This window comes from Rhinopithecus bieti, unplaced genomic scaffold (assembly GCF_001698545.2).
Source record: "Rhinopithecus bieti isolate Rb0 unplaced genomic scaffold, ASM169854v2 scaffold_82287, whole genome shotgun sequence".
Classification (NCBI taxonomy): domain Eukaryota; kingdom Metazoa; phylum Chordata; class Mammalia; order Primates; family Cercopithecidae; genus Rhinopithecus; species Rhinopithecus bieti.
The window spans coordinates 119,902-141,551 of NW_016830049.1; the positions used below are offsets into that span (position 1 = coordinate 119,902).

A 21,650-nucleotide genomic window follows, 5' to 3' on the forward strand; every position below is an offset into this window, starting at 1 on the left:
CCCGCCACCTTGCCTGGCTAGTTTTTTGTATTTTTTAGTAGAGACGGGGTTTCACCGTGTTAGCCAGGATGGTCTCGATCTCCTGACCTCGTGATCTGCCCATCTCGGCCTCCCAAAGTGCTGGGATTACAGGCTTGAGCCACCACGCCCGGCCTATTTTTTTCATTTAATTAAATTGTCTTGAAAAAGATACATTTGTATGTGGGGAAATTAATATATGTAAATATTAGAGTACAGTTACAAAAGTTGATCATATCTGGAGGTTTCCTTTTTTTAAAATTTTTTATTTTTAAGGCTAATCAAGTGAAGCAGGGGGAGTGGAGGATGGAGTTTTAAACCTGATTCTTAATTTCCCCATGGCAGCTTACCGACATTTGGAGCTAGAGAGCATAGTTTCTAACTTGATTCAAATGAGCTTTTGTTGTAAGTTTTGCTCTTAGATTGAGTTAATGAGACTGGGTGCTGTGGCTCACACCTGTAATCCTAACACTTTGGGAGGTTGAGGTGGGAGGATTACTTGAGCCCGGGAGGTTGAGGCTGCCACTGCACTCCAAACTGGGTGACAGGGAGACCCTGTCTCAAAAACAAACAAAAAACCCAAACAGTAAATGAGAAAATACTGGTACGTTAATAAGCGTCGTAATAGTTGACGGTTTTGTTTTTTCAAACGTGAAAATAAATAACATTAAAAACACTCTTATTTAAATTGAACCTGACTTTCAAGAATGATGCTCTTAAGTTTTGAATTTTTTAGTCTTGAGAGTAACTTCTGATACTTTTGTTTTCAATTGTTTCTCTTTTAGGATGAATCAAATGCAACAGGAAAAAGAGCTAACAGAAAACATTTTGAAAGTGGTAAGTATTGGCATTAGTTACACAGTAACATTTCAGGAACAACTTTAGAGCAGCAGTTCCCACTTTTGTGGCACCAGGGACTGGTTTTGTGGAAGGCAATTTCCATGAAACCGGATGTGGTGGGGGGTGAGGATGGTTTTAGGATGATTCAAGCACATTACATTTATTGTGTACTTTGTTTCCATTATTATTATAATATGTAAGGAAATAATTATCCAACTCACCATAATGTAGAATTAGTGGGAGCCCTGAGCTTGTTTTCCTACAACTAGATGGTCCCATCTGGGGGTGATGAGAGTGACAGATCACCAGGCATTAATTCTCACAAGGAGGACGCAAGATGGATCCCTCGCATGTGTAGTTCACAGTAGGGTTTGCGCTCCTATGTGAATCTGATACCCCCATTGATCTGACAGGAGGTGGAGTTCAGGCCGTAATGCAAGCGATGGGGAGCGGCTGTAAATACAGATGAAGCATCTCTTGCTCACCCGCTGCTCACTTCCTGCTGTGTAGCCTGGTTCCTGGTACCAGTCCATGGCCTGGGGGTTGGGGACCCCTGCCTTTAAAGCATGTATAGATGTATCTTCTAATCTTGGGGACATGAGAGTTGTGAAGGTCTAAGTGCCGTGGCATTAAGGTTTTTACTATTAGGATGTAGGTAGTATTCTAAATCACATGTAGACTTCCAGTTTTAATAGTAGAGTACTTTACCACTGATTGATTCTATTTTTGACTATTTCATGATACATTAGTAGATATGAGAAACTGATTTTACAGATGATGTCTTTATATTCTTTTTTTTTTTCAAAAACTCTATGACAAACATGTATAGTTTATAATTTAAAATTACTTTTATAATAGCAGTTTATTTATTTATTTTTATTTATTTTTATTTTTTTGAGACAGAGTCTTGCTCTGTTGCTCAGGCTGGAGTGCAGTGGTGCGATCTCAGCTCACTGCAACCTCTGTCTCCCGGCTTCAAGCAATTCTCCTGCCTCAGCCTCCTGAATAGCTGGGATTACAGGCATGTGCCACCACTGGGCCCAGCTAATTTTTTGTATTTTTAGTAGAGACGGAGTTTCACCTTGTTGGTCAGGCTGGTCTCGAACTCCTGACCTCAAGTGATCCGCCCACCTTGGCCTTCCAAAGTGCTGGGATTACAGGTGTGAACCACTGCTCCTGGCCTAGCAGTTATTTTTAAATTGATCTACATAATAGAAAATTAGAAACCTGACAGTTTCTGTAATTTAGAAATGATTTCTGTAATTAGCACCAGCAATGTTCCAGATTACCATGTGAGGTATAGGGACTGGGTGAGGAGAGAAAAAGGTAAACGATCTGTATCTCACTATAGCAAATATGCTGTAGTATTTTGAATGTGGAAGCCAAAGCCTGTATCATTTCATTGTTATTATCTAGTTCCTAATAAAATGGCTGGCACAGTGAAGCATAGACATTCCTTGAATAAATCAAGTGGAACAGTGCAAGTTTTTTCTTTTTTAGACAGGGTCTGACTCTTTTGCCCAGGCTACAGTGCAGTGGCCTGATCTTGGCTCATTGCAAACTCCACTTCCCAGCCTCAAGTGATCCTCCCATCTGTGTTCCCAGTAGCTGGGACTACATGCATGTGCCACCGCACTTGGCTAATTTTGGTATTTTTTGTAGAGATGTGATTTTGCCATGTTGTTCAGTCTGGTCTCAAACTTCTGGACTCAAGCGATCCACCCACTTCAGATCCCCCAAAGTGCTGGTATTACATACATGAGTCACTGTGTCCAGCTAAGTCTTTTTTTTTTTTTTTTGAGATGGTCTTGCTCTGTCGCCCAGGCTGGAGTGCAGTGGTGCGATCTCAGCTCACTGCAACCTCCACCTCCTGGGTTCAAGCGATTCTCCTGCCTCAGCCTCACAGGTAGCACCATGCCTGGCTAATTTTTGTATTTTTAGTAGAGATGGGGTTTCGCCATGTTGGCCAGGCTGGTGTCAAACTCCTGACCTCATGATCTGCCCCTCTCGGCCTCCTAAAGTGCTGGGATTACAGGCGTGAGCCACCATGCACAGCCACCAGCTAAATCTTTAAAGCATTAACTTTTCTTGTTTTTTTTTTTTTTGAGACGGAGTCTCCCTCAGTCGCCCAGGCTGGAGTGCAGTGGCGCGATCTCGGCTCACTGCAAGCTCTGCCTCCTGGGTTCACGCCATTCTCCTGCCTCAGCCTCCCAAGTAGCTGGGACTACAGGCGCCCGCCACCACGCCCAGCTAATTTTTTGCATTTTTAGTAGAGACGGGGTTTCACCGTGTTAGCCANAGCCACCAGCTAAATCTTTAAAGCATTAACTTTTCTTGTTTTTTTTTTTTTGAGACGGAGTCTCCCTCAGTCGCCCAGGCTGGAGTGCAGTGGCGCGATCTCGGCTCACTGCAAGCTCTGCCTCCTGGGTTCACGCCATTCTCCTGCCTCAGCCTCCCAAGTAGCTGGGACTACAGGCGCCCGCCACCACGCCCAGCTAATTTTTTGCATTTTTAGTAGAGACGGGGTTTCACCGTGTTAGCCAGGATGGTCTGGATCTCCTGACCTCATGATCCTCCCGCCTCAGCCTCCCAAAGTGCTGGGATTACAGGCGTGAGCCACCGCACCCGGCCAACTTTTCTTTTTTTGACAGAATATTACTCTGTCACCCAGGCTGGAGTGCAGTGGCACGATCTCGGCTCACTACAACCTCTGCTTCCTGAGTTCAAGTAATTCTCATGCCTCAGCCTCCCGAGTAGCTGGGATTACAAGTGTACGCTACCACGCCCAGCTAATTTTTGTAGTTTTAGTAGAAACAGGCTTCGCCATGTTGGCCAGGCTGGTCTTGAACCCCTGGCCACGAATGATCCTCCTGCCTCACTCGGCCTCCCAAAGTGTTGGGATTATAGGTTTGAGCCACTGCCCCTGACTGAAAGTATTAACTTTTCTACAGAAAAAAAGATACCAGTCTTTCATGTTTTTTATATTATCTTTTTCTGTTTTTTTTTTTTTTTTTCGAGATGGAGTTCCGCTCTGTCATCCAAGCTGGAGTGCAGTGGCGTGATCTTGGCTCACTGCAACCTCCACCTCCCGGGTTCAAGCGATTCTCCTGCCTTAGCCTCCTGAGTAGCTGGGATTACAGGCGTGTGCGACCATGCCCAGCTAAATTTTGTATTTTTAGTAGAGACGAGGTTTCACCCTGTTGGTCAGGCTGGTCTCAAACTCCTAACCTCATGATCTGCCCTCCTCGGCCTCCCAAAGTACTGGGATTATAGGTGTGAGCCACCATGCCGAGCCCTCCTGTTTTTTATATTTTCTAACCTCACAATAGAAACTTATTTTCTTTCATTTAAGGTAACTTTATTTCAACAAATTTAATTGTATTCTTGCTGTGTTAAATTTTTTTTTAAATTGCTTAGTGTACTGAGCTACTAAATAGACTGTAAATATTTTTGGTTATTATAATCAGTTGCTATTTTTGTATTTTTTTTGTTTATTGATTTCTGTAGCTGAAAGAACAAGCCGCTGATTCTATTTTGGTACTAGAAGCAGCCCTAAAATTAAACAAGGATCTTTATGTCCATACGATGAGAACTCTAGATTTATTGGCCATGGAACCAGGCATGGTAAATGGAGAAACTGAGAGTTCTACTGCTGGATTGAAAGTCAAAACCGAAGAAATGCAGTGCCAGGTATTCATTTGATATTTAATTTATGTAGGGCAATTTTTTGGTAAAAATTTTTTTTTTTTTGGAGACAGAATCTCGCTCTGTCGTCCAGGCTGGAGTGCAGTGGTGCAGTCTCAGCTCACTGCAAGGTCCACCTCCTGGGTTCACACCATTCTCCTGCCTTAGCCTCCCAAGTAACTGGGACTACAGGCGCCCGCCACCACGCCCGGCTAATTTTTTTGTATTTTTAGTGGAGACGGGGTTTCACCATGTTAGCCAGGATGGTCTCGATCTCCTGACCTCGTGATCCGCCCACCTTGGCCTCCCAAAGTGCTGGGATTACAGGTGTGAGCCACTGCGCCTGGCCTTGGAAAATCTTAATATGAGATCATCCTCCTATTTTTAATTAGAATTTATTTCTACCTTTGTCTCTTAAGATGCTATTAAAACTGCATTGTATTTAATTTATACATTTATAAGAATTGACATTTTTCTAAAAGAAATGGAAGGGAAATTTTATGTCATCTGTTGTCTCTGAAATAGTTTCCGGATTGTGTTTAGGAGACAGAGTTTAAGTACTGAGAATACAGTTATATGTAATTGATATACAGTTCATTCATGTGATTAGAAATCTAATAGACCAGAAGAAAATAAAAACTAATATTGTGCTGGACTTTGAAAAATCTAGACCTCAAGAGATAGTGTCTAGCTTTTCAGGGATCTTAAGTTTGCTCGCTTTCTCTAACTCTGGGCCCCTAGTTCCTTTCACAGCCTTCAGTTGATGCTCATTGTCACATATTATATTATGTGTTTATGTCTTCTTTTTCCCTACTGGATTATGAACTCCTTGACATCTTTTTTTTTGTATGTTCTGCGTCTTACGTTCTATAATAGAACCTTTAGTAAAATGAAAAATTTAAAGTATGCAGCAGTTGCCTAGAGAGGGCTACTAGGATTGTACCTTCTAAACTGTATTATCTTTCCTTATTCGTATGAGTTAGCATGGCTTCTTTTATCACTAATTCCTTTTCTGGAAAGGGGTAAAAATAGTTATGACAGTTTTGGAAAGGTGCCTTTGCAGATTAGCTATTTCTAGAGCTAATGGTAATCATTTATTCAAGGCCTGATGAGCTGGAGTTTGCAGCAGTAGTAAGAGTAATGAATTGATACTTTGTAACCTTTTTTTTTTTTTTTTTTTTTTTTGATGGAGACAGGGTCTCCCTATGTTGTCCAGGCTGGTCTCTAACTCCTGGGCTCAAGGGATCCCTCCCACTTAGGCCTCCCAAAGTGCTGGGATAACAGGATACTTGGTAACCTTTTAAAATCACTGATGAAACTTGCATATAGGAGTGTTACTGGTACTTAGTATCTCATAATCTTTCAGAACCTGTTTAAAAGTAGTTGATGACACTTCTGATTTTCACAATATGGTGGATGATACAACCTGAAATCAAAACTCCTATAAAACGTCTGTGTGTGCTAGGTAAACTATCAAATGTTCTTTTACTTACATAGCTGAGTGACAATTCCTGTGTTTTGAAAGGCAAATTAGTGGTAACACTCATTCCCTGGCATGATAATTTTTTTTTTTTTGAGATGGAGTTTCGCTCTTGTTGCCCAGGCTAGAGTGCAATATCATGATCTCGGCTCACCGCAACCTCCACCTCCTGGGTTCAAGTGATTCTCCTGCCTCAGCCTCCCAAGTAGCTGGGATTACAGGCATGCACCACCTTGCCTGGCTAATTTTTGTATATTTAGTAGAGATGGGGTTTCTCCATGTTGGTCAGGCTGGTCTCAAACTCCCGACTTCCGGTGATCCACCCGCCTCAGCCTCCCGAAGTGCTGGGATTACAGGTGTAGTCACCAGATCATATTTAAAGTAGGTTCTTTACAATGCTAAAATTTACCTTAGACTTAAAAAGAAAAATTGTTATTTTTTTCCCAATGAAACCAGGCCTTATTGCCCTTCAGGGCAGCTTCATTATCAGGCTTTTTTGTTTTTACAGTAGATCTATTGACCACTTCTTAACCTCTAATCTCATTGTAATGGCTAGTCAATTGCTAGAGTAATACTTGAAAATATCTTTTTGGTATTTTGCGGTCTATCTTTGCCTAGAAAGGGGAATTATATATAACTATAGTAAGTATGCATATATGTGCATGGGTGTGTGTGTGTATGTGTGTATTTTTTGCTCTTTTAGCATCCCTATGCTAAATGAGGAAACTCTCTAGAATGAAAATCAGCCAAGGGAAGCCGAGATGAGCAGATCACCTGAGGTCAGAAGTTCTAGACCAGCCTGGCTAACGTGGCAAAATCCTGTTTCTACGAAAAACACAAAATTATCTAGGCGTTGTGGCACGTGCCTGTAATCCCAGCTACTCTGAAGGCTGAGGCAGGAGAATCGCTTGAACCCGGAAGGAGGAGGTTGCAGTGAGCCGAGATCACACCATTGCATTCCAGCCTGAGTGACAAGAGTGAAACTCCATCTCAGAAAAAAAAAAAAAGGCCAAACATGTAGTGTGGACTAAATAGTGCAAAGCAATGTTGTAGAAGCTAAGGAGAAATTAACCTGGTTTCATTGAATTGGACAGAACCGTATTTATAAAGCATATCAGTGAAGAGTGGTTTCATGATGAATACTAGGCATGATTATAGCTTAAGAGTTTGGAAGAGGAGTAAGTATCTGTTGCCAGAGGTTGGTTTGGTGGTATAAAAGGAGTAAGGGGTGTGGAATGAAGCATATTTCTAGGATATCATGTGAATGGGGACTTCGGAAGGCTGGTGTGATTAAAATAGAGCACAGTAGAGAGGTTTGGAGAGAGAGATTAGGCCAGATTCTGAGATCCTTAGAGATCAAGCCAAGGAGTTTGAACTTTCTTCTGTTTTGGAGAATAATTGAAGACTTCTTAGTCAGATCAAGAAGACTTGATCTGTCAGCCATGTGTAGAATAAATTCGAGTCAGAATATTACGAGCTTAGGAATCTGAGTTCAAACTTTGGCTGTTCCACTACTTGGTTATATGCTTTTCATGTCACTTTCTGGGCCTTTGTATTCTTATCCATAAAATGGCCAAGTTGAACTAAATAATCTGAGTCTTTTGAGGTTTGCATTTGGTAATTCCGGGTGTCAATATAAGCTTTTTGAAAAACATACAAATTATTTTCTTTTTTGCCTAGTGTCCACATCTTACATACAAATTCTGTCATAGAAACATACGACTGGAGAAGTTTTATAGTTAGCATTCAATTCTCAGTTTAACCAGTATGTTATGGTAGATGTGCACCATCTTCACTTTTGAGGGGCTCCTCAGCTTTTTTTTTTCCCTCTACTGTGTTATAAGAATTCCCGTTCTTTTCAGACTTGCAGGAGGCAGAGCCTGCTTCTTACAGAATCAACTAAAAACTCCCAATACTAGCTTTCTGTAGCCTTATCTGGCTTGAGGGCAGGCATATCACGTAAGTTTCACAAACAGATGGGTATGCTTCTTTTAGACTGAATCAGGAGCTAGTCCTAGTAAGTCATAGCATTGAGGGTGATGGAGAATCCATTGTGGTGGTGGGTAGCAGTAACAGTGACAGTAAAATCTAGTTTCCGGGGACAGCACTTGCAGGAGTGTAGCTGCTGCTTTCAGGGTCTGGTCCTGGTGGCCATGGGTGACAGGAGCTGTGGAATCTACTGTTGAGATTCTTCACTAGACTAATGTTGGCTGTCATCCTGACTGCATGCCTCCCCCGCCCTTTTTTCTAGACAGATTCTTTAGCCTTTTTAACAATTCTGTAGGTGACCTAAAATCTACTCAGTAAATCAATATTCTGCTTAAATTGACCAGAGTTGGTTTATGTTGCTTGTGACTAAGAACACTGATGGTAGCACTGCTCCTTGGAATATGTATTTTTTAAATGTCTTTTCTTCTGTGTTTTCCTGAGATACAGTTTTGGTTCTGTCAGCTCTTAAGTACCTGAGAAATTGTTAAGCAAATCGGTGTTCATTATTATTTCAGGTGTGCTATGATTTGGGCGCAGCATACTTCCAGCAAGGCTCCACAAATTCAGCTGTCTATGAAAATGCCAGGGAAAAATTTTGTAGGACCAAAGAACTAATTGCAGAGGTAAATCCAGTCATAATAGGCACTTAATATTCAGTTCTTTAAAACATCTATACATTTTTTTGGCTTTGATTTTCTGATGATAAAACATGTTCATTATTATAAATGTGTGAAGTTCAAGAAAGTACTAAAACTGGTTTTTAAAAATCTGTAATAATATAATCTGGAAATATAACCCCTTTTACAAATCTAGTAAATTTTCTTCCGGTTTTTTTCTCTCTGTTTTTGTGCAGTTAAACTCATATTGTAAATACTCTGTATCTTGCTTAAATCTTTGACTAGGTATTATAAATGTATCATGTTATGGGGAAGTACTCTGATTCACCTAATTTCCCTTATGTTTGGGCATTTAGGTTGTTTATTATATAGCTGCAATATTTGTATCTTGAAGCCTACATTTTTCTTCAGATTTCAGATGCGTTTAAGTTCCTACAGTTATTACCATGTCAATGGTTATTTATTTTTCTGAGGCTATAATTTATCAAACCAAATTACTTTCCAGGTAAATTTCTCACAGGGCACTTCAGTTAGCAGTGAGTTTTTAACAATTTTTTTTTTTGCTAACCTGATGCGTGAAATATAGTATCTTTTATAAACTTGCCTCTCATTAATTCCTAATATGGGTAAACATTTTACTGTGTTTTCATTTGCATTTTCTTTTATGATTCAGATGACTGAATTGTAAAGTATATATATATAGCTAGGTTTTTGTATGTCTGGTGTGTGGAAAAATTCCCACTTCAATCTGCTATTCTTAGTAGAGATATTGATTAAATACCCTAGAGGTTTCAGTACTCTAGCTATTCTAGATAGACCTGTTAGAAATCCCCATTTTACTTTGCCTAGGAAATTCATCTGGTTTCTAATTTTACGGCATTTCAGGTATAGTAATTTAAAACTTACATATTTTTTCAAACTTTTTTTTTTTAAATCCTGTTTGGGTAGAAGCATTTCTGTTCTTCCCAATTGAGTGATGATTATGCTTTCTTTGCTCTCTCCTTTAAATCTCTGCTGGTATATGTCTTTTAAAACCTTTAAGCTTGTTTTTAATGTTAGCACTCTTTGTTAATGTCTTGTCATACCTACTTGGTATGATAATCATGTCCACCTTTTGTATGTTGACCTGAAAACTCTAAGCTTCAGCAAACTTTCTTTGTAAAGGACCAGTTAGCAAATATTCTAGGCTTTCTGGGCCACATTCAGTCTCTAGTGCATATTCTTACTATTTTTTTGTCCCCTTTGCGTAGTTTACAGCCTACAAAAATTGTTCTTAGCTCAAGAGAGACAAAAACAGACCATAGACTGGATTTGGCCTATGAGCAATAGTTTTTTGACCCCTGTTCTAAACCTTTAACCTTTTGTTTTTTGATTCCTCCAGTTTTAAATTTTTCTTCTTCTTTTTTTTTTTTTCTGAGATGGAGTCTCGCTTTGTCACCCAGGCTGGAGTGCAATGGCGCCATCTTGGCTCACTGCAACCTCCACCTCCCAGGCTCAAGCGATTCTCCTGCCTCAGCCTCCCGAGTAGCTGGGCCTACAGGTGCCTGCCACCACGCCTGGCTAATTTTTGTATTTTTAGTAGAGACAGGGTTTCACCATGTTGGCCAGGCTGGTCTCGAACTCCTGGTGATCCACCAGCCTCGGCCTCCCGAAGTGCTGGGATTACAGGCGTGAGCCACTGTGCCCAGCCCGGCTTGAATTTTTCATTAGCATTTCCTTGTACTGTTAAAATATGCTAAGGGGGTGCTAGACTATTGTTTATATTACATGAATGGATAATGGTATATACCTCTTACTTTACAGATAGGTTCATTATCTCTTCATTGTACCATAGATGAGAAGCGGTTAGCTGGCTATTGTCAAGCATGTGATGTTCTTGTACCTTCTTCTGACAGTACATCTCAACAGTTGACTCCATATAGTCAAGTCCATATTTGTTTGAGATCTGGCAACTATCAGGTAAGATGTATGAGGGGGATGCAGTGAAGTTTTGGAAGCCAGACAAAACTAAGTTCAAATCCTCGCCCCACCCATTTACCAGTTATGCCTTTTGGGGCACGTCATTTACACTGTCAGACTGGCCTGTAACATAATGGTAATAATTATCCCATTTCCTAAGAGTCTTATGAAAATCTAGTGAGAAGTTATAGTTCATAAATTCTAAGGCAAAGCATTCTACAGATGTTACTTCATCATTGCTGTTATCTTAAAGGTATAGAGTTGACCTATTTTAAATAAATTTTGTAAGAAATGCTTGTAAGCAGAACTTTTAACATTTAAAAATTGCAGGTAGACAGCTTTTAGTTGTGCGTTTGTTTCGCAGCTGGGATTGTTGGCTGCTAAGATATTAATAGCTTTTGGTTTTACAAAACATTAAGTCTTGTGTCTTTTGGACATGTGGCTTGTAGCCCAGCTTTATTAGCCCTTCCAAATAGTAAGACTGAAGGAGAAAGGGAGCACAGTGAACACAGCAGTTGTTCTGGTGGGTTTGGATGGTCTGTTAACAAAAACAGCCCATCTGCTCTTGAGCCTCCTCATCATCTTGGTTTGGTTCATGAAAAGGCCTTAATGAGTCTCTTCAGACTTTTATTGACACCCCCTCCCCCCACCCCCCACATACCTCTGGGTGTTTATCTTCAGTTTTGTTATGAAAATAACTGGGAATTAGAATTGTGCTTTTAAAGTCTTTATTGGAAAGCCTCCATTCTAGAGAATAAACAGTGCATTCATTCATGTTTAACTCAAAATAGGAATCATGAAATGATAAAGCCATAACTTACTTTTAGTTTTGTGTCTTTAATTGGGTATTATTCCAGCTTTATAGTTCTCTTACCTAGGGTTTTTTTGTTTTTCACAGAAAATAGCTGAAGAGAGGAAACAAGATGGCACTTCTTTCCTCTGTCTTTGGCCCTTTTTAAAAGTATTGCTTTGTCCTAGGAAAGAAAATTAAACTTTCTTAAAGTTTAATTACTGATATAAGTGAACTTAATAAAGGCTAGAGCTCTTTCAGTTACATCTCCCTAGTAAAGGTTTATGAAGGGTGAGATCAATTATCATAAAATACAATTTATTTAACAAGTTGGCTGGGCGTGGTGGCTCACACCTGTAATCCCAGCACTTGGGAGGCCAAGGTGGCAGGATCGTTTGAGCCCAGGAGTTCAAGGTTGCAGTGATCTATGATAGCACTGATACACTGCAGCTTGGGTGACAGAGCAAGACCCTGCCTCAAAAACAAAAAACCTCACTGGAGTGGTAAGACTTGTGCCAACAAGACCTTAGGAATATCATCCAGAGAAAAGCACATGTTACTATGACTTTAATAAAGTTCCAAGATACGAAAATCAGAAAATAGTGTAATGGGTAGCTAAGAAGGGGAAAATAGCAATTTTGTTGCATCTTTGAGATTCATCACTTATACATTCAGGAGTATGGTAGAAACTGTATTTCTTCAAATGGGATTGTGTTTTTATGAACTCTGTGGGTTTTGTTTAGTGCTGATGAAGTAGTAGTTGAGCAGCTATAACAGGTGTGTTTTCTCACACTTGCGAAGCTGCTGTGTTGCTCCTGTGGAGCCCTGCCTTGCTGGTGTTTTGTTATGGAGGTGAAGCTAGTGGTTGCTCCATAGTTTCGAAACCACTTATGTCAGTACTTTTCTGGTAGTGGCTGATTAGTTTCATTTTCAGAAATCTCCTTTCCCCCTCCTCTCACCAACACCCTTTCTTTCTTTTCTGCTCTTCCATTCTTGAGAAGTAGCTAAGAAAAAGTCTGTATGTTATAATGTGGGTATTTTTTGTAGTTCACAGATAATATATTTTAAATCATTTAAATTTATTGGAATCACTTCTTAGCATGTTTTTTCAGCTAAAGTTTTTAATTTGTTTGTTTGTTTGAAACAGAGTCTCACTCTGTCACCCAGGCTGGAGTGCAGTGGCACGATCTTGGTTCACTGAAATCTCTGTTGCCCAGGTTCAAGCGATTCTCCTGCCTCAGCCTCCCAAGTAGCTGGGATTACAAGTGCCTGCCACCATGCCTGGCTAATTTTTGTAGTTTTTAGTAGAGACAGGGTTTCACCATCTTGGTCAGGCTGGTCTTGAATTCCTGACCTCGTGATTCACCTGCCTTGGCCTCCCAAAGTACTGGGATTACGGGTATGAACCGCCATGTCTGGCCATATAATTAGTGTTTTTTAGTTTGTTTTATGAACTTATGTTTAGAGTATTAAGTTTTTGTTTGTTTTTTTTTTTTTTTGAGATGGAGTATCGCTCTGTCGACCAGGCTGGAGTGCAATGGTGCCATCTTGGCTCAAAGCACCCTCCACCTCCTGAGTTCAAGCGATTCTCCTTCCTCAGCCTCTCCAGTAGCTGGGATTACATGCACGCACCACGACACCTGGCTAATTTTTGTATTTTTAGTAGAGACGGAGTTTCACCATGTTAGCCAGGCTGGTCTTAAATTCCTGACCTCATGATCCACCTGCCTTGGCCTCCCAAAGTACTGGGATTACAGGCATGAGCCACCACGCTTGGTGTAAAATTTTTTTCTAATAACATAGCTGGATTGCCTCTTATTGAATAATTCCTTTCTTACCTCTTATTTTTGGTTTGTGATCTTCAGTTTTAAAAAAGGGGTAGCAGGGCTGTTTTGCCCTTAATCAAATTTTAAAATTTTAAGAAGAAAAGGTTTTCATAGTAAGATATTTTTGTGATTTTTTCAACTTGTATTTTCCATTATACAAAGATTTGTTTAAAGTAAAACACTTTATCATGATTTTTGAAATGGGTGCAACTTTATGTATGTGTTCTAGGAGGTAATACAGATTTTCACTGAAGACAACTTAACCTTGAGTTTACCTGTCCAGTTCCGACAATCAGTCCTAAGAGAACTCTTTCAGAAAGCTCAACAGGGGTAAGTTGAAAAATTACTTTTGATTTTTGAATAGAACAGCAAGTGCATTCTGGTTATCAAAACCACATCTTCAAATTACCTATGGCTCTGTGACATTATTTTCATGTTGTTAATATAAGGAAAATTAATATAGTCTGTTTTAAATAATGCTTGTGGGGCCGGGCACGGTGGCTCATGCCTGTAATCCCAGCACTTTGAGAGGCCAAGGTGGGTGGATCACTTGAGGTCAGGAGTTTGAGACTAGTCTGGCCAACATGATGAAACCACGTCTCTACCAAAAAATACAAAAATTAGCCGGGCGTGGTGGTGCACACCTGTAGTCCCAGCCACTCAGGAGGCTGAGGCACGAGAATCACTTGAACCCAGGAGGTGGAGGTTGCAGTGAGCCGAGATTGTGCCACTGTACTCCAGCCTGGGTGACAAAGCAAGACTCTGTCTCAAAAAAAAAAAAAAAAAAGCGCTTGGGGGAAAAATAATACATAGTAAAATTTCATTCTGTTGTCTAATGTGTAACTAAGTTGTCCCTTGATAAATTCAAAACCTATTCTGCTTTTTTTCTCCCCATGATTTGGTATATGTTTATTAGTACGCTTGAATATTCTAAAATTTTACCTCTCAAGAACAAATGGCTCATTCTTGTGAATATAATTTTGTAATATACACCTTTCTTTTGTAGTAAAAATAACATTAGTTGATCTACTTTTGTATTCTACAGAAATGAAGCTCTAGATGAAATCTGTTTTAAAGTTTGTGCCTGTAATACAGTTCGTGATATACTGGAAGGCAGAACAATTAGTGTTCAATTTAACCAACTATTTCTTAGACCAAATAAAGAGAAAATAGACTTTCTTCTTGAGGTATGACATGTTTTTCTTTCCCCTTTTGATTTATAATTTGCTTTAAGCTTACCAGTGACCTCTTAATTGCCAAATCCAGTTCCTTTTTTCCTGTCTGCCTTGCCTTTCTGTACCTGACAGTTGGCACTTTTGACAGACTCTGCCCTTCTGCCTGGTCTTCTGCTGTAGTTCTTTTTCTAGTTCTCCCCCATGTTTCTTCAGCATCTTTATTGGATTCTCCTTAGTCCTTCACTGACTTCTCTATTGCTCTTCCTTTAGTATTTCTTTTCATGGAACTTTTGTCCTTGGCTCACGCATCATTTTTGATTTACTTCCAAAACTTCACTCATCTGTTTCATCACCTGTTTACTAAGAACTCCCAAATCAAACCTCTAGTCTCTCATGTGTGCTGTGGAATCTGTGTTTCTACTGGATCACTCTACTTCTTTCTTAACAGTCTTAATGTTACAGACATTGAGAGAAGTACATAAAGTGCAGATAATACCACTTCCAAAAATACGTTGCCAGCACTTTAGAAGCCTTTGCTGTGGTCTTTACAACCTCCTCTACCTTCCCTCGAGGTAGCCACTCCCCCGGCTTTTGTGATCATAATTTTCTTCCTTGCTTTTACAGTTGTATCACCTCTGTATGCATCCTTAAAGAACATTCTTTAATTTGCCTATTTTGAACTTCATATAAATGGAATCATACCATATGTATTCTTCATCTTCTTTCACTGAAGAGATTTGTGAGATTTATTCAAGTTGTATATAAATAACAATTTTTTCCTTGCTTTAAGAGGCTGGGCACGGTGACTCACGCCTGTAATCTCAGCACTTTGGGAGGCTGAGGCGAGTGGATCATGAGGTCAGGGGTTCAAGACGAGCCTGGTTAACATAGTGAAACCCCGTCTCTACTTAAAATACAAAAAATTAGCCAAGCGTGCTGGCAGGCGCCTGTAATCCCAGCTCCTTGGGAGGCTGAGGCAGGAGACTCACTTGAACCCGGGAGGCAGAGGTTTCAGTGAGCGGAGATCACGCCACTGTACTCCAGCCTGGGCAACAGTGAGAGACTCCATCTCCAAAAAAAAAAAAAAGTTAGAATATTATATGGACCACGCCACAATTTCTTCAGTCTTGTGATAGGGGACATTTGTCTTTTTTACAGTTTTTGGCTATATACACATATGGTGAGGGACATTTGTGGTGTTTGTAGTTTTTGTTGTTTGGAACATACTTGTACATATATCTAGGTGTGCATATGTACCAGTTTATGTTATATACCTAGGGAAAAATATATCTGCAACATTAATTTTTAAAAACCGAGTGGCTTATACCACCAGGATGGCTGAGTGTTCTCTTTGGTCAATATCCTTGTTAACATTTGATGTTGTCAGATTGCCTGTGAGGTGGTTGTATAACAGTATCTCCTTGAGGTTTTCATTTCTACAACTCTTCATTTAATTTTTACTCATGGATTTTGTTTTTTGAGGTACCTTTTCCAAGCGTTATGCCTCTTTTTTTTTTGAGATGGAGTTCTGCTTTTTTTATTTTTTTGAGATGGCACCCCCTCTGTTGTCTGGCCAGGCTGGAGTGCAGTGGCACAATCTCGGCTCACTGCAACCTCCGCCTCCCAGGTTCAAGCGATTCTCCTGTCTCAGCCTCCTGAGTAGCTGGTACTACAGGTGTGCGCTAACATGCCTGACTAATTTTTATATTTTTAGTAGAGACAGGGTTTTGCCATGTTGGCCTGGCTGGTCTCAAACTCCTGACCTCAGGTTATCCGCTTGCCTTGGCCTCCCGATGTGATAGGATTACAGGTGTGAGCCACTGCGCCTGGCTGGAGTTCGCCAAGGCTGGAGTGCAGTGGTACAATCTCAGCTCACTGCAACCTCCACCTCCCAGTTTCAAGTGATTCTCCGGCCTCAGCCTCTGGGGTAGCTGGGATTACAGGTGCCCACCACCACGCCCAGCTAATTTTTGTATTTTTAGTAGAGATGAGGTTTCGCCATTTTGGCCAGGCTGGTCTTGAACTCTTGACCTCAAGTGATCCGCCCACCTTGGCCTCCCAAAGTCCTGGGATTACAGGCATGAGCCGTGCCCGGCCGTGTGATGCCTCATTTGTCTATTACATTGTTCATCTATTTTTTGGAAGGAGCTTTATTTTTGTAGGAGATCTGTATATATTCTCTCTTTTTTTTAACCAATTTTAAATATTGCAGATATCTTCACTGAGTTTGACTTTTCTTTTTCTTTTTTTTTTTTTTTGAGATAGGTCTCACTCTCTCACCCAGGTTGGAGTGCAGAGATGTGATCTCAGCTCACTATAACCTCCACCTCCTGGGTTCAAGCCATCCTCCCACCTCAGCCTCCTGAGTAACTGGGACTACAGGCATGTGCCACCACTCCTGGCTAATTTTTTTATTCTTGGTAAATATGGGATTTGATCATGTTGGCCAGGCTGGTCTTGAACTGCTGAGCTCAGGTGATCCACCCACCTCGACTTCCCAAAGTGCTGTGATTACAGGCATGAGCCACCATGCCCAGCTTAATTTTCTTTATATTGTTCCAAAGCTCCTAAATTTAATATCAAATTTACCAATTTTTATCCATTATAGTGATTTCTGTGTGTTGCTTAAGAAAGCTTTTTCCTATCATGTCATGAAGATATTCTTCTATTATCTCTTCTAAAAGCTTTATAGCATAGCCTTCCTTTCACATTTACATCTTTAATCAACCTACAGTTGATTTTTGTGTGAAGTAGGAAGTGTTCCAGCACCATTTACTGAAAGGTTAATCTTTTTCTATCAATCTCTAGGGCCACCTTTATTGTATGCCGGGTGTTTATATATGTACAGGCCTGTTTCTGAGCCATTTTATACCACTTTTCTATTTGTTTATCCATACCTCATTATGTCCACATCCTGATACCATTGAGAGCAAGTTCTACCTTTTTTTTCAAAGTTGTATTGGTTATTCTTGTCCCTCATGCTGTTGCCCAGGCTGGAGTGCAGTGGCGTGATCTCAGCTCCCTGCAACCTCTGCCCCCCGGGTTCAAGCGATTCTTCTGCGTCAGCCTCCCACGTAGCTGGGATTACAGGCATGCGCCCGGCTTATTTTTGTGTTTTTAGTAGAGACGGGGTTTCACCATATTGGCCAGGCTGGTCTCAAACTCCTGACCTCGTGACCCACCCGTGTCGGCCTCCCAAAGTGCTGGGATTACAGGCGTGAGCTACCACACCCGGCAGTCCTTTGCATTTTTATGTGTAAACATTAGACTCAGATTGTCAAGTTCCACAAATCTGTTGTATTTTTGTTTGGAATTACATTAAATTTAGAAACCAGTTTAGAAAGAAATTATGTCTTTTTTTTTTTAGCTTCTTTTTTATATTAGAAAAAATTTTATGGGCAGCCTCTCAAGCCAAAGTGTGCTTAGGGAGACCCCCAATAATTTACATCTTTACATTATTGGGTGTCCTAACCCGCGAATGGGTGTGAGGGCTCTTGATTTCTTTAGGTAGTCTTTAGTATCCTTTAGAACTTTCTGATTTTCCATAGAAGTCTGAAATTTTATATAGTTCTTAAAATGTAGACTTGAAAAATAGTTTATGCATTGATACAGAGGTGTAATTTAACTTTCTAATAATTTTATATCCAACAACTTTGCTTAGCTTCTAAAATTCTATTTTATCCATATGTTTTCATTTTCTATGTATGCAGTCATCTGTAAAGAATGCATTTTGTTTATTCCTTTTCTAACCTTTTAATTTTGATTTATTTTTACTTTTTGTTTTTTGAGATGGAGTTTCTTTCTTGTTGCCCAGGCTGGAGTGCAATGATGCGATCTCTGCTCAGCGCAACCTCTGCCTCCCGGGTTCAAGTGATTCTCCTGCCTCAGCCTCCTGAGTAGCTGGGACTACAGGCCTGTGCCACCACGCCCAGCTAATTTTGTATTTTTGGTAGAGATGGGTTTCTCCATGTTGGTCAGGCAGGTCTCAAACTCCCGACCCCAGGTGATCCACTCGCCTCGGCCTCCCAGAGTACTGGGGTTACAGGTGTGAGCCACCGCGCCCGGCCTCTTTTTACTTATTCTTAATGTGCTGGCTATTACCTCCAGTACAGTGTTCAGTAGAAGTGGGAATAGTGAACTGCCTCATCTCACTCCCAGTCTCAGAAGGAAAGCTTGCACTATTTCACCATTTAGAATGATGTTTATTGTAGGTTTTTCTTGTAGCTATTCCTTATCTGATGAAGGAAGTTCCCTTCTCTCCTTAGTTCACTGAAGATCCTGTTTTTAAAATAATGAATTATTTGTAGATTGTATTAAATGCTTTTTCTATGTCTATTGAAGTGATCACATAATTTCTCTCCTTACCTGTTCATGTGATAAAGTATAATTGATTTTCAAGTGTTAAACCACCTTTGCATGTCGAGAATAGACCCAACTAGGTCATGATCTTTTTTTAATAGAAATTGCTGAACTTGGTTTGCCAATATATGAAGTTTTTTTTTATCTAAATTCATGTGTGAGATTGATGCACATTTTTTTTTTTTTTTCTTTTTTGAGGCGGAGTCTTGCTCTGTCGCCCAGGCCAGAGGGCAGTGGCCGGATCTCAGCTCACTGCAAGCTCCGCCCCCCGGGTTCCCGCCATTCTCCTGCCTCAGCCTCCCAAGTAGCTGGGACTACAGGCGCCCGCCACCTCGCCCGGCTAGTTTTTTTGTATTTTTAGTAGAGACGGGGTTTCACTGTGTTCGCCAGGATGGTCTCGATCTCCTGACCTTGTGATCCACCCGTCTCGGCCTCCCAAAGTGCTGGGATTACAGGCTTGAGCCACCGCGCCCGGCCTATTTTTTTATTTTTTATTTTTTGAGATGGAGTCTCACTCTGTCACCCAGACTGGTGTGCAGTGGTGTGATTTCGGCTCACTGCAACTTCCTTCACTGGATTCAAGTGATTATCCTGCCTCAGCCTCCAGAGTAGCTGAGATTACAGGCACCCACCACCATGCCCAGCTAATTTTTTTGTGTTTTTAATAGAGACGTGGTTTTACCATGTTGGCCAGGCTGGTTTCAAACTCCTGATCTCAAGTGATCCTCCCACCTCTGCCTCCCAAAGTGCTAGGATTACAGGTGTAAGCCACCACACCCAGCCGACGCACAAATTTCTTTTTTTCTTGTCCTGCCTTTGATTTTGGTGTCAAGGTCATGCTTACCTTATAAATAAGTTGAGGCATCTGTCTTTTTTGTTGTCTGGAAGAGTCTGTATAAAAATGAAGTCGTTGCTCTTTCAGTGTTGGGTAGAATTTACCAGTAAAGTCTGGGCCTGGGTAATTTTTCTGTGGGAAGATTTTGATCAGTGATCATAGAGCTGTATTCTCATTTTTCTAGAGTTAGTTTTAAAAGTTACTTTCTAAGGATTTGTCCATTTCATCTTGTTTATTAGTATTAAAATTTATTATTTTAATATTAAAGCATCTACCGAGATGCCCACTAGTTTGAATTTTTCTTTTTTAAAATTGAGGTGTGTGAAATTCACATAACATGATCTGTTAGCTCAGGTGATCCACCCACCTTGGCTTCCCAAAGCGCTGTGATTACAGGCATGAGCCACCATGCCCTGCTTAATTTTCTTTATATTGTTAGGTTTGCTAATCAGAAGTTAACCCAGGTTCTCTACATTGTTCCATGACACATGTAAAATGCATCTCATTATGTGAATAAATAATCTGTTGTAAAAGGAGACTCATATTTATTACTTACCATAATATATTTACATATGGCAGCAAAGGAGCAAAATTATTAGAATGTAAGTGTATAATACATATTCCAAGATGCTCAGATATTATTTACTGATAGGTTAATTTGTTAATCAAAGAATGGTATTTGAACACAGTACTTTTAAAACACTGCTTTTTTTTTTTTTTTTGAGAGGGTGTCTCTCTCTGTTGCCCAGGCTGGAGTACAGTGGCCTGATCTCGGCTCACTGCAACCTCTGCCTCCTGGGTTGAAGTGATACTCCTGCCTCAGCCTCCCCGAGTAGCTGGGACTACAGGTGTGCACCACCACACCCACGTAATTTTTTTTTGTATTTTTAGTAGAGACAAGGTTTCACCATGTTGGCCAGGCTGATCTCAAACTCTTGACCTCAGGTGATCCACCTGTCTCAGCCTCCTAAAGTGCTGGGATTAGAGGCAGGAGCACCCAGCCTGTTTTTTTTTTAATAACAGTTTCATCAAGATATAATTCACACACCATATAGTTCACACACTTAAAGTGTGTAAGTCAGTGGGTTTTAGTATAGAGTTGGGCAACTATCACTTCACTTCCTGTTTTCACCCCAGAAAAATAATCTCTTATTCATTACCTGTCACTCTTCATTTTCTCTCAATCTCGCACCACCTGAGGCAACTACTAATCTTCTTTCTATCTCTATAGATTTATCTGTTCTGGATATTTTATGTAAATGGAACTATGAAATAGATGATCTTTTGTAACTGGCTTCCTTCACTTAGCATGTTTTCAATATTGTACAGTGTATCAGTACTTCATTTTTTATGGCTGAATAGTACTTCATTGAATGGATATATACTGTATTTGTGTGTTCATCAGTTGGTAGACTGCAAGTGATTTCTACTTTTTGGCTACTGTGATTAATACTACTATGAACGTTCTATTTTTTGTGTGTGTCAACGTAGAAAATATTTAGCAATTTCTTGAGTTTATGGACTTTTACGCTAGTTTTATTTTGGCTTCTTATAAATAATATATGGGGAGGAATCCTAATCTAATGAATAAATTCAAAATAATATGAAAATATTATTTGTAGATAAGTGATATAACCATAACTAGTTTCTATTCTTTGTTTGCATTGTTTACTTTTAAACCTTGCTTACCTTTTAAACTATTCATGAATAGCTCATGAATATAGAACCATTAGTTCTATATTTGTGATAAATCAGTTATTCTTTTCGATTATTTTCTTTTTGGTTTTAACTTTTTTTATTTTTTTAACTCTTTTTTGACAGGAGCTACTGATTTCTGTGGTTTATCACTTAATATAATTTGGCAACATACTTGATAAATTTCTGTGAGAACTGTATAGCCTGGTAACTAGGTTATTCTTTGGTACATGTATACACCTGTACTTATTAAAATGGTCACATTCCATTCCCTCTTTGTGATGGGTTCTTATTCCTTGGTCTCATCTCTTAAGTTACTTAACCAAATCTGTGATTGGTACATGGTTGAAAAAGGAAAATTCAGTTGTTTTATCCTACCTTTT

At 40.1% G+C, this 21,650-nt stretch overlaps 1 protein-coding gene across 2 annotated transcripts in view; it reads left to right on the forward strand.

The window, feature by feature from the left end:
- Positions 1–14,396, forward strand: part of LOC108524209 (integrator complex subunit 8) — a 21,262-nt gene extending 6,866 nt beyond the window's left edge. Inside the window, exons 5-10 of one of the 2 annotated variants that reach the window (XR_001884002.1) lie at positions 804–855; positions 4,366–4,548; positions 8,527–8,634; positions 10,463–10,587; positions 13,433–13,533; positions 14,249–14,395. Coding sequence is in view for 1 of the 2 variants with exons in the window: in XM_017865192.1 (XP_017720681.1) it covers positions 804–855; positions 4,366–4,548; positions 8,527–8,634; positions 10,432–10,587; positions 13,433–13,533; positions 14,249–14,396 (748 nt within the window). In the remaining variant the exon portion in view is untranslated. Of the gene's footprint in view, positions 1–803; positions 856–4,365; positions 4,549–8,526; positions 8,635–10,431; positions 10,588–13,432; positions 13,534–14,248 lie in introns of both variants that reach the window. The other variant, XM_017865192.1, reaches the window with a different exon arrangement.
- Positions 14,397–21,650: the final 7,254 nt, after the last annotated feature.